Genomic DNA, 13681 nt, shown 5'->3' with positions numbered 1-13681 from the left:
AGAGGAGAGAGAGAGAGAGAGAGAGAGAGAGAGAGAGAGAGAGAGAGAGAGAGAGAGGAGAGAGAGAGAGAGAGAGAGAGAGAGAGAGAGAGAGAGAGAGAGAGAGAGAGAGAGTGGTATATAGAAATATATAGAAGATAAACACAAAAAGCTGGAGTAACTCAGCGGGACAGGCAGCATGTCAGGAGAGAAGGAATGGGTGACGTTTCGGCTCGAGACCCTTCTTCGGTTTAAACCAGCATCTGCAGTTCTTTCCTACACACACACACATATATATAATATATATAGAGAGAGAGAGAGAGAGTCTGAAGAAGGGTCTCGACCCGAATTGTTGCCTATTTCTTCTCTCCAGAGATGCTGCCTGTCCTGCTGAGTTACTCCAGTATTTTGTGCCTACCTTTGAGAGATGTGTGTGTGTATATGTTTGTATGTATATGTGTTATATGTATATTTACAGAGTCCTCTGTTTGCATATTTTCTAGTAAGTAAGAATTTCATTGTTCTATCTGGGACACACGACAATAAAACACTCTTGACTCTGATTTCAAGGAGAAGTCAAATGACGCATGCGGGGGGGAGGGGGAGGGTTGGGACGAATGGAAACCGGATCAGACGAGAGGAGACTCGGCCAAGCACAAAGGCTGGCTTTGACCAGCAGGCTGCATATCCACTCCTGCGCTGTATATTCTCTGCCTTAAAAGGCTTGATAACGCCAACGTCATCTGCCTGCCTGGTCTCGGGGAGTGTCAGCAGTGTGACTGCTGGGAGCCAGGTCACAGATGCTGATCCTACAGAGTTAAAATGGCAAAACACAGCTCCTACAATGGTTGTCAGTGAGGTTTGTGAAATTCAGGCAACGACAGCCTGCTTGTCACCAGGGAGACTTGCCAAAGACATAACAGCTCACTCTTAAAGCCTCTCCATAGATTAGAGCATGATACGCACCTCACAATAATATAAATTAATTAGGCGGCTTCCTATATAACACTGTCTGGTGAAAACAACGTCTTTTCTCGTGGCTCTATGTACAAATCTTTCACTGTTGGTTACGAGTTGTCGGTTGGTGCTCCCTGCCATGGAGTGGTTTGGTCTGTTTGCTGCTCAGATAGTGGTTTCACCCACTGAATGTTGCAGGGAGCCCGCCAGCCTCCTGTTAACTGATTGTTGATGAAATCCTGTTCTTCCCTACTGCTGTGTGCAAGGGGTTCCCTGCAGGGATAGGGCTACTGTGTTCATTTCAACTGCTCCAGGAAGAGCCGCAAGAGATTGTTCAAAGACAGAAAATTGGCTTCATTTCCACACCCAGGAAATATTGCAACAATTTAGTGATGGTTTCCCAGTAATGGTTACCAGCTGCACCATCACGGATTATTTAACAGCAATGGCCAGTAGGGGTGATCCCGGGCTGAAATCAAATCTCAGTTTACATCTAACCTAAATCTAGATTTTTCGAAAGCTTGCGAGAGGAGTAACAAATGGTTGGGAATCCAGTCAAAAGGCTCGGACGGTTTATATAAAAAGACGGGTCTCGGGCGTGAAAGAGTGACTCTATTCTGAGCTCTATCACGGCAAGAAATTTCCATGAGGGCAGAGAAAACTATTCAAGGACGTTCTCAGAGTTCCCTTGAAAGAGTGCAGCATATTCACCAACATTGTTGGAATCTCGGGCCCAGGACCTCTCAAAAAGGCGAGGCAGGGGTATACGGGATGCCAATGAGATCCCTGAGTGGCGACACTGGGAGCTCAGTGTAATCAACAGAAAGAGCGCATGATGTCTCCAAAATACCCGCTCCCCCGGCCCTGTCAGGCACTCCCTGCCCCACCTGTGGCAGAGTCTGCAAGTCCCACATTGGCATCATCAGGCATCTCCGAGCTGGAGTGAAAGCAGGCCATCCTCGATCCCAAGGGACTGCCTGAGGAGGAGGAGAAGATAAAAATGATGAATGGACATCCAGTAAGAGGATTAACTTCTTTTATCTAGTTTTAGTTTTAGTTTTTAGAGATACAGCGCAGAGACAGGCCATTTGGCCCACCAGGTCCGCCCGACCAGCAATCCCCGCATATTAACACTAGGGACCAATTTTTACATTTACCAAGCCAATTTACATACAGACAGACCTGTACATCTTTGGAGTGTGGGAGGAAACCAAAGATCTTGGAGAAAACCTACACAGGTCACGGGGAGAACATACAAACTCCGTACAAACAGCACCCGTAGTCGGGATCGATCCCGGTCTCCGGCGCTGCAAGCGCTGTGAGGCAGCAACTCTACCGCTGTGCCACCGTGCCGCCCTAGTTATAAACTTGTATTGCACTAACCTGCTTGCATCTGCCTCTTCAGTTGCTTCGCTTCATCTTTCACAGGGTCACGGGGTTCCTGCGCTGATACTAGAATAAGCACAAAGGTGATAGAAATCAATGGGAAATCCTTCTCCTCGTTTGCTTCAATTGTCCTACTTGTTCATCTTGCATGACAGCGGTGCAAGGTAAACAAGTGTCTGCCTCACACCTCCAAGGCAGATGGATTGAGAACCTACCTTGATCGACCTTGTACCACTCAAACTGATAGCTCGATTCTTGAATGCAGTAAAGGTTGACCACCGACCGGTCTGTTTATTGTCACGTGTACCAATCAAGATGCAGTGAAGCTCGGATTACCCCAATCCCTCACCCAGTCTGACGGAAAATGAAGGACACTTCACAGTTTGGAACACGATTGCACCTGACTAGTTACTGCGTCCGGCACGGCAACGAAAAGCTCAACCAGTCCATTTTCCTTTATAATTTCACCTGCACATCATGTTTATGGCAGTAAATGTAATGAGACCAAACAGTAAGATTGAATGATTCAGAAATAGGTGGCTGGGTGTGCAAACTTCTCACCCTTATTGATGACTTGTTTTAACCACTCAGTAATGCTGACCATATTCATTTACTTGATTTTTAATCGGTGAACGGCTCCTTTCTTTGGATATTGGGCAAGTGACTTTCTCAGCCCCTCCAACTACCTTTCACCCTGCTCACCTCCCCTGCTCGTCTCTGCTCCCTTGTCCAAGAGATGCAAATGTAGAAGTCTACAAGGGCTTGGTGATGTGACCGTCTACCACTAGAAATGGCATAGAGTCACGAGACTGTATAACGGCCTCCTCGAGCAAACTTGCTCATTACTCTTGCATCAACATAACATGAAAGATTAACCCCTGGCTTCCATTCTCCAATTCTCTGAAACCCCTGCACAGTCTCCTGCACTCACAGCTTCAGCCGCAAGTTAATGAGTTCTTTGTCATGAAGATGCAACCATCCTTTGATCTTCCTCAGCCTGAAGAAGGGTCTCGACTCTAAACATTATTCATTCCTTCTCTCCAGAGATGCTGCCTGTCCTGCTGAGTTACTCCAGCATTTTATGTCTAGCTTTGATCTTCCTCTTAGGCAATTATTCCTCTTCCCCAGCTAGCCTCATTTGTGGGGTTCCACAAGCCTCCATCCTAGGCCCCATTCTCTTCTCTCTGTACATGCTCCCCCTCGGCTAAATCATTCAAAGGCACGGCATTTCTTTCCACTGCTATGCGGATGACACACAGCTTGAAAGCCAACAACCGGTCAAATTTAATCAGCCTCATGCACTGCCTTGAGGACATAAATTGTTGGATGCCACAGAACTTCCTTCAACTAAACGAGAGCAAGTCTGAGGTCATCCTATTCGGCTCCCCCCGACTCCATCAAAACGATAACAGGCAGCCTTGGAAGCCTATCCTCCCTAGTCAAACCGCATGTCAAAAACTTTGGCGTGATATTTGACACAAGCAAGTCAACGCTGTGGTAAAAGCCAGCTTCTTCCAGCTTCGTACCATAGCTAAAATCAAATCATTCCTCCAATTTGACGACATTGAAAAAAATCATCCACGCATTCATCTCCTCCCGCCTAGACTACTGCAACTCCCTATATATTGGGATCAGCCAATCATCCCTGTTCCGCCTGCAATTAGTCCAAAACGCCGCAGCGAGACTCCTGACGGGCACCCGTAAAAGGGACCACATCACCCCGATTCTGGCCTCTCTCTACTGGCTCCCAGTACAGTACAGAATCAACTTCAAGCCCCTCCTATTCACATACAAAGCCCTAAACGGGCTTGCCCCCCACTATATCAAAAATCTTCTGACCCATCACTCTATCTCCAGGTCCCTCAGGTCGGCCGACTTGGGGCTACTCACTATCACGCGGTCTAGGCTTAAGCTCAGGGGTGACCGCGCTTTTGCGGTTGCAGCTCCTAGACTGTGGAACAGCATCCCTCTCCCCATCAGAATTGCCCCCTCCATCCACTCCTTTAAGTCCAGGCTCAAAACCTATTTCTACTCCCTAGCGTTTGAGGCCCTCTGAGGGGGCGCTGTGAACTGTTTATGTATGTGCTGTTATGTTTGTGTGCCATTGTATTTTCATTCTTAGTACCTGAACTGATGTACAGCACTTTGGTCAACGTGGGTTGTTTTAAAATGTGCTATACAAATAAAATGGACTTGACTTGTTGCTTTCCCTCCTGTTCCTGAACTTCCAGCCTTTTCCATTTTCTCTCTTATCTCTGACATCATCGTGTTCATGAAACCCACTTCCTGTTCCCTCCATTATATAGCTGACCATATGGTGCCCTTGCTTGCCTCCATGTTAGCTCCTATGGTAAACAATTTCCATTCCTCTGGCGATGTGCCCTTCAAATCAGGCTGTTGGTTTTGTTTGAGGCCACAGCACCACTGAGTGGTGGCTACAAGAATAGCAACAGCTTCATACACAAGGATTCAAATATGTTGGACATGCAAGTGTTCTTGACTAGAACAGGTGTCAAGGGTTATGGGGAGAAGGCAGGAACATGGGATTAGGAGGCAGAGATTAGCCATGATTGAATGGCGGAGTAGACTCGATGGATGGAATGGCCTAATCCTACTCCAATAATTTGTGAACTTGTATTTCATAAATGAATCTTTGGTAACCTTACAAATAATAGAATAATAGTCATACAGCACAGAAACAGGCCCTTTGGCCCATGCCAACCATCAAGGACCCATCTAAACTAATCCCATTTACCAGTTGCTCTGTAGGTATCTATACCTTGTTGATTGAAGTGCTCGTCTAGACACAATGTTGTGACAGTCTCCCTCTCAGGCAGCGTATTCCAAACTTCAAACAGTTTCTGGGCGAAAAATGTCTTCTTTATATCCCCTCTAAACCTTTTTCTCTTGACCGTAAACCTATGCACTCAGGTTACAGACATTTTTGTTAAGGGGAAACATTTACTATTGTCTACCCTATCTACAGTGTATTCAGAAAGTATTCAGACCCCTTCCCCTTTCCACATTTTGTTACGTTACAGCCTTATTTTATAATGGATTAAATTCATTTTTTTAATCATCAATCTACACACAATACCCCATAATAAAAAAGCAAAAACAGGTATTTAGAAATTTTTGCAAAGTAATTTAAAAGAAATAACTGAAATATCATATTTACATAAGTATTTAGACCCTTTACTCAGTACTTTGTTGAGGCACCTTTGGCAGCGATTACAGCCTCAAGTCTTCTTGGGTATGACGCTACAAGCTTGGCACACCTGTATTTGGGTAATTTCTCACATTCTTCTCTGCAGATCCTCACAAGCTCTGTCAGGTTGGATGGGGAGTGTCGATGCACAGCTATTTTCTGGTCCTTCCAGAGATGTTCGATCGGGTTCAGGTCTGGGCTCTGGCTGGGCCATTCAAGGACATTCACAGATTTGTCACGAAGTCACTCCTGTGGTGTCTTGGCTGTGTGCTTAGGGTCGTTGTCCTGTTGGAAGGTGAACCTCCGCCCCAGTCTGAGGTCCAGAACGCTCTGGAGCAGGTTTTCATCAAGGATCTCTCTGTACTTTGCTCCATTCATCTTTCCCTCAATCCTGACTAGTCTCTCAGTTCCTGCCGTTGAAAAACATCCCCACAGCATGATGCTGCCACCACCATGCTTCACTGTAGGTATAGTATTAGCCAGGGAATGAGCGGTGCTGCTTGGCATTCAGGCCAAAGAGTTCAATCTTGGTTTCATCAGACCAGAGAATCTTGTTTCTCATGGTCTGAGAGTCCTTTAGGTGCCTTTTGGCAAATTCCAAGAGGGCTGTCATGTGTCTTTTACTGAGGAGTGGCTTCTGTCTGGCCACTCTCCCATAAAGGCCTGATTGGTGGAGTGCTGCAGATATAGTTGTCCTTCTGGAAGGTTCTCCCATCTTCACAGAGGAATTCTGGAGCCCTGTCAGTGACCATCGGGTTCTTGGTCACCTCCCTGACCAAGGCCCTTCTCCCCCGATTGCTCAGATTGGCCAGGCAGCCAGCTCTATGAAGAGTCCTGGTGGTTCCAAAGTTCTTCCATTTAAGAATGACGGAGGCCACTGTGCTCTTCGGGACCTGCAATGCTACAGAAATTGTTTTATACCCTTCCCCAGATCTGTGTCTCGACACAATCCTGTCTCAGAGGTCTAGGGTCAATTCCTTCATCTTCATGGCTTGGTTTTTGCTCTGACATGCACTGTCAACTGTGGGACCTTATATAGACAGGTGTGTGCCTTTCCAAATCATGTTCAATCAATTTAATTTACCACTGGTGGACTCCAATCAAGCTGTAGAAACATTTCAAGGATAATCAATGGAAACAGGATGAACCTAAGCTCAATTTTGAGTGTCATAGCAAAGGCTCTGAATACTTATGTAAATGTGATATTTCAGTTATTTCTTTTTAATTACTTTGCAAAAATTTCTAAACACCTGTTTTCGCTTCTTCATTCTTCATATTGCGTGTAGATTGATGATTAAAAGAAAGAATTGAATCCATTTTAAAATAAGGCTGTAATGTAACAAAATGTGGAAAAAGTGAAGGGTCTGAATACTTTCTGAATGCACTGTATTCCCCTCATAATTTAGTCAGCGAAGTTTCCTCACCGGTCCATCTGGCCATCACAGATCGTTTGTAGAAATAGTACAACAAAGTGATTAATGCATGCAAACTTGACCTTTGTTAAACCTTATTGAAGGTATTTATTCACAAAATGCTGGAGTAACTCAGCAGGTCAGGCAGCATCTCGGGAGAGAAGGAATGGGTGACGTTTCGGGTCGAGGCCCTTCTTCAGACTGATGTCTCGGGAGAGAAGGAATGGGTGACGTTTCGGGTCGAGACCCTTCTTCAAACCTGGCTCTGTCACATGCCACAATATGAGGAAGTCCTCTTTATTTATCCAATACCCTTTTCCCACTTGTGAATTGTCAGTCTTTGTATTTTAGGAATTGACTTGTTATTGCAGAACCACGGACGTGTGTCTGATGTGCGAGAGGCAGAGCAGGGATAGGAAGGAACTTGCCTGCTTCTGTACTTTGCTCTACAATATTCTAAAGCAATGCATCAACAACATCCCACTGCGTTGATCTCGTCCCCACTATTACATTGTTTTAACTGTGGGGTTAGATTTTGTAAAAGACTCATTGTTCCATTTAGCTGGAAGCAAAACAATTACATCTGCTGAGAGTGACCGATTGATTTCCTCCAAGTGTCCAAGCAGAACAGACAGGGAGACACAAAGAGAGAGAGAGAGAGAGAGAGACAGACAGAGAGAGACAGAAAGAGAGACAGAGAGACAACAGAGACAGAGAGAGTCAGAAAGAGAGACACAGAGAGAGAGAGAGAGAGAGAGAGAGAGAGAGAGAGAGAGAGAGAGAGAGAGAGAGAGAGAGAGAGAGAGAGAGAGAGAGAGAGAGAGACAGAGTCAGAAAGAGAGAGACAGAGAGAGAGACAGACAGAGAGATACAGAGAGAGAGAGAGATACAGAGAGACAGAAAGAGACAGGTAGAGAGGTACAGAGACAGAGAGAGGCACAGACAGAGAGAGAGAGACAGAGAGAGAGGGAGACAGACAGTGAGAAAGACAGAGACAGAGAGATATAGAGAGAGAGACAGAAAGAGACAGAGAGGCACAGACACAGAGAGAGGCACAGAGACAGAGAGAGGCACAGACAGAGAGAGAGCGAGAGAGACAGACAGAGAGAGACAGACAGAGGTAGAGACAGAGAGAGGCACAGACAGATAGAGAGACAGAGAGTCAGACAGAGACAGAGAGAGATACAGAGAGAGAGACATAGAGAGAGACAGAAAGAGACAGACAGAGAGAGGTACAGAGACAGAGAGAGGCAGTGAGAGAGAGAGAGACAGACCGAGACAGACAGAGAGACAGAGCACGATGTGCACAGGAAGAGACGAGCACAGAGAGACAGTGATCTCCCAAAGTACCTTTGCCTGTGTAATCTGCCAATCACTGGGATAACTCCACAGAGCTGAAGTTTGAGATCTGCTCCATTTTTGACCCCATTTCATCTCTCTTTTATTATTGCAAAAATCCACATTGGAAACCTCAAACTCCATCTACTGTCCCATAGGATGCACAGTGGTCACAGAGAGTGGAGCTGCTGCCTTATATTCCCCGAGACTGAACATAATTTCTGACCTTTGGTGCTGTCTGTGTGGAGTTTGCTGCATTGATTTCCCACGGTTGCTCCGATTTCCTCCCGCATATCAAAAACATATGGATTTGTAGGTTAATTTATCACTATAAAAGTGTCCCTTTTATGGGGGCGAGTGGTAGAATCATGGAGGGGAGTGGGGGGGAGGGGGATTGCTGGGAATATGGGGAGAACAAAATGGTTTTGAAAAAGTGTGAAAGTGGGTACAAAATTGCTTTGAACGTATGAAAGTGGGTACTTGATGGCCAGTGTGCACTTGGTGGGGTGACCGCACTATTTCTGTGCTGTATCTCTTGATGACCCCATCCCTATTCCTGCACATTTCTTATAATTCAATGTCAACCAACACCTCCTTTGTGCAAAGTACTGCTCATTAAACAGCACACAGAAAGGTTTGGTCTGATCTTAACTGCTATTTAAGTCATCTGTCCTCACCCTCACAGAGAAATTCCCTTTGCTCTATCTTAACCTTCGATACTAGCTAGACTAACGTATGCGCTCTCTCTCTCTCTCTCTCTCCCTTATTTCTAAAAAAGGATCCAAAACCCTTTTGGGTGGCGCAGTGGTAGAGTTGCTGCCTCACAGCACTTGCAGCGCCGGGGACCCGGGTTCGATCCAGACTACGGGTGCTATCCGTACGGAGTTTGTACGTTCTCCGCTTGACCGCGTGGGTTTTCCCCGAGATCTTCGGTTTCCTCCCACACTTCAAAGACGTACAGGTTTGTAGGTTAATTGGCTTGGGTTTGTATGCTTGGTATAAGTGTAAATTGTCCCTAGTGTGTGTAGGCTTGTGTTAATGTGCGGTGATCGTTGGTCGGTGCGGATTCGGTAGGCCGAAAGGCCTATTTCCGCGCTGTATCTCTAAACTGAAAAACGAAACTAAACCCAAACTGTTAACCATTTTTCTCTCCACAGATGCTGCCTGATCTCCTGAGTACTTCCGGCATTTTCTGCTTCCAGATTTTCAGCTTGTGTGGTTCCTCAATTTTTAAAGAAGTCAGATTACCAGGGTATCCACTCAGCACCCTTTGTAGGAACATGTGCGGTGCGATGTTAACTTCCTTACCTCCTGCATTGGTTCTTTCCTTGCACGTTTCTTGCATGTCTTCCAGTAGGAGTTCTGGCCTGAGAGTGTAAGATTAAAGTGTTAATCAGCAATTTAACTTTGAGCAAATAAAGCCAATGTTCTGCCTATTTTTAATGCAAAATAAAACCAAAATTGGTATTGGTATTGGCGTATTATTATGAAGGTAGACACAAAAAGCTGGAGTAACTCAGCGTGACAGGCAGCATCTCTGGAGAGAAGGAATGGGTGACGTTCGGGTCGAGACCCTTCTTCAGACTGAAAGTCACGGGAAAGGGAAACGAGAGATATAGAAGATGATATAGAGAGATAAAGAACAATGAATGAATGATATGCAACAAAGTAATGATGATAAAGGAAACAGGCCACTGTTAGCTATTTGTTGGGTGAAAATGAGAAGCTGGTGCAACCTGAGTGGGGTTGGGATAGAGTGAGAGGGAATGCCAGGTTTACTTGAAGTTGGAGAAATCAATATTCATATTATTATCATGTGTACTGAGGTACAGTGAAGAACTGTGTCTACTTGGTATCCAGTCAAATCATACTGTACATGAGTGCAATCAAACCATACACATAGCCAACAGGTAGTGCAAAGAGAGAATGCAGAATATAGTGTTACAGTATTATAGCATTACAGTCACTTAGAAAAAAGTGCAAGGTCCATAATGAAGTAGGATGGAAGATCGGTACTGCACATTAGTTTATGGAACGATCATTCAGTAGACTGATAAATAGTGGGGAAGAAGGTATTCCTGAATCTAGAGAAAAGGGAATCACTGCGAAAAAGGTCCTTGATTATGTTGGCTGCTTTCCTGAGGTGGAATTGATGGTGCCAAGGCTAGTTTGTGGGATGTATTGGGCTACATCGACAACTCTGCAATTTCTTACAGTCTTGCGTGGGCCTACCTGATTCCAAACCAAGATGTGATGCATCTGAACAGGATGCTTTCTACATTTCATCTGTAGAAGATGGTAAGAGAATTTGGAGACATGGTGACCATCCTTAGTCTTTTCTGTAAATCGAAGCAGTGGTGTGCTTTCTTGGCCATAGCTTCAGTGTGTTTGGTTCAGGACGAGTTGTTGGTCTTATTTACGCCTAGGAACTTGCAGATTTTGACCATCACCATTTTATCACCATTGGTACTGCTTGGAGCATGTACTTTGATTCCTGAAGTTGATAACTGGGTCTTTTATCTTGCTGATACACAGAGAGAGATTATCATCTTGACACCATGTTACTAAGCTCGCTATCTCTTTCCTGTACCTCTTCCTATCATCATTCGAGATGGTGTCATCTGCAAACTTGTAAATGGAGTTAGAACAGAATTTGGCCGCTGTCGTGAGTGTACAAGGAGTACAGTAAGGGGTTAAGAACACATTCTTGTGGGACACCAGGGTTGAGAATGATCTCAAATATGTGTTAAAGTTACAAATAACTCCGTCTGAAATGATCAAGCATATTGTAAGACGTTGACACCTTCATGTTGGCGAGTGTTAACATGAATTGTATGCATTAGGTGGGGTTAAAGAAACAGACTCTTTATTGGTGGGCTCAAAGGGGATTTGTTTGGACTTTGCCACATTATTGGTCCTTCGTAGAAGAAATTTCCGCAGGTAAACACTTTTGGCTGTAGATCCACCAGGCAGTGGTGTGCACAGAACAGTCTTCCTGAGTCGATTGTCAAAGTCATTTGGCAGAACGCCTCATTGCCAGATCACACAAATAAGCATCAGGACATCACTTGGCTGGTGGTGAGCGGGGCCGGACTCTTCCAGCACAGTCGGTGTCTCAATCTCATTCCACTCTGACCGTGAAGCTGGCTGCGGTGCAGATGAGATGATTGTACTCCTCATTGTGGGCTGTATGTTTGCCAATAAGGTCTGGAAGAGGATACAATGGTCCTGGTTGAGATTTGCCTCTTTACCTCAACCTGCTCATCACAATGTGTTCGTCCAAGTCATTGTCTCTTTCCATTGAAGGGAAACTTCTTGAAACATTGACTATCCTCCACATCTCTCCTGGACAGTCTAGACAGTGGGAGAGTCTAGAACTAGAGGTCACGGCCTTAGAATTAAAGGAGTTCTTTTAGGAAGGAGACGGGGAGAAATTTCTTTAGTCAGAGGGTGGTGAATCTGTGGAATTCTTTGCCACAGAAGGCTGCAGTGGCCAAGTCAGTGGATATTTTTAAGGCAAAGATAGATTCTTGATTAGTACAGGTGTCAGAGGTTATGGAGAGAAGGCAGGAGAATGGGGTTAGGAGTGTAGGTCAACCATATTTATCTCTGTCTATATAACCTTCACCACATATCCTATGCATGATATACATTCCACTGTGTAATCCAGTCCAGGATTTAGGTAGGACTGGAGTCACTGATATAGTCAGCTTGTTGCTTGTTCCCTTAGTTGTTAGACTGTAAGCTGAAGTGAAGAATGCAAAAGTATGTATCGCTCACTCTGCATGGGTTTAATAAATGCATTATGGTTCACCGAATACTTTGTAATGGATTGATTACAAAACAGGAGGGAGAGCCAGGTCAGCCTTGATTGAATGGCGGAGTAGACTTGATGGGCCGAATGGCCTAATTCTACTCCTATTCCTGATGACCTTATGACATGTATCAATGTTTGCTTCCAGCATTTTAATTGCTCCCCTCCACGTATTTCTGTGCATCACTCAGGCACTCCCGGGAGTGAGTGAATTGGTTAGATGACGTGGATCGGGGCTGGAATTTTTGTTGCCTCCTGTCCCGCTCAAAGGTCTTTAACATTAGTTAAGTCGAAGATTCCTTACCTTTTGATGATGAACTGAATGTTCTCGCTCGCTTCCAAAATCTTCTGGAGTTTTGAAAGTCCAAACCAATTGGGGGACCGGAGTGGGATACCATCTGGCATACCATCCACAAACAGGTCCTCGGGATGGGAGAGGAATTTCAAATAGGGAACTTTGACTGGGTCGGAGAATCCCATTGCCTCACCTGAAACACATAACAGTTTGAGGAGAAAGGTAACAATAAATGCTGAGAGCTCGGAGGGAACACTTGCGTGTGCTGTGGTTTCTTATTCCTCATGACCTTATTTCCGCTTGGGTGGCTTATAACCCAACGGTATGAACTGGAAAGTAGAAGGCTTCTCATCATTTAGCACCCTCCAATAATTATGCTGACGGACCAACAATCCTGTCATATCCCACCCTCCTGCAGCCAGCAAGAAACAACTTAGAATGGTGTTGTACCTCTAATGGAAAGAAAATGATTCAGAATTCTCTGATTTGTGGCAGAGTCGAATAAAGACCATGGAGGTCGAAAGGGGTGGATTATATAATGAAGTAGACGTGTGGACCAAATCCTGGGATGAGAAATGTGACCTTGTGTCTTGTGCTGGGAACCAAAAACAACTTCTGTCTTCCCTATAGTAGGAGGTTTCAGCCCTACCCTGTGCTGGATGTTGGCTAAAGAGCGTGTCAAACAATAGGACAGTTGTGGGATGCAGGGCTGAGAACTCTCAGTGTATCTATGGGTCGATGCTAGGAATTTGAGGCCCCACAAAGGATAGAACCACTGGAGACCCCAGAGTTAGGAATGGCAAGAGAAGCCACAGCAAGTACAGTAAAACTCCACTAATCCAGCAGGCTTGGGACTTTGGTGGCCAATGATCTGGACTGTTGTATGTAATTCCCATTAATACCATGACACACTTTTAATTCGTTTTTATTCTGTTAAACAGTATTATAATATGTTTTCCAGTGGGCCCTGGTGAATGAAAAGGGATTGCAAGAACAGAGGCGTAGAGCCATCGTACAGCCTTACAGCGCCAGAGACCCGGGTTCGATCCTGACTATGGGTGCTTGTCTATACGTAGTTTGTACATTCTCCCCATGACCTGCTTGGATTTTTCTCTGAGATGTTCGGTTCCTCCCACACTCCAAAGACGTACAGATTTGTAGGTTAATTGGCTTGGTGTAAATGCCAAAATTGTCGTTAGTATGTGGAGGGTGGTGTTAATATGCGGGGATTGCTGTTCGGTGTGGACTCAGTGGGCCTAAGGGCCTACAGTTTCCACACTGTATCTCTGAAC

General features: G+C 45.2%; 1 protein-coding gene across 7 annotated transcripts in view; it reads right to left on the bottom strand.

The window, feature by feature from the left end:
- gtf2ird1 (GTF2I repeat domain containing 1) overlaps positions 1 to 13681 on the bottom strand; it is a 135772-nt gene that overhangs the window by 34076 nt on the left and 88015 nt on the right. For all 7 annotated transcript variants that reach the window (XM_078422228.1, XM_078422230.1, XM_078422233.1 and 4 more), the window contains 4 exons: positions 12399 to 12582; positions 9589 to 9647; positions 2320 to 2388; positions 1824 to 1913 (listed from right to left, as the gene is read on the bottom strand). In XM_078422228.1, the coding sequence (XP_078278354.1) occupies positions 1824 to 1913; positions 2320 to 2388; positions 9589 to 9647; positions 12399 to 12582 (402 nt within the window). The remainder of the gene's footprint in view (positions 1 to 1823; positions 1914 to 2319; positions 2389 to 9588; positions 9648 to 12398; positions 12583 to 13681) is intronic.

Source organism: Rhinoraja longicauda, chromosome 26, assembly GCF_053455715.1.
Source record: "Rhinoraja longicauda isolate Sanriku21f chromosome 26, sRhiLon1.1, whole genome shotgun sequence".
Taxonomy (NCBI): Eukaryota; Metazoa; Chordata; class Chondrichthyes; order Rajiformes; family Arhynchobatidae; genus Rhinoraja; species Rhinoraja longicauda.
The sequence above is the reverse complement of the archived record's forward strand: the minus strand, read 5'-3'. Positions and strand labels throughout refer to the sequence as shown.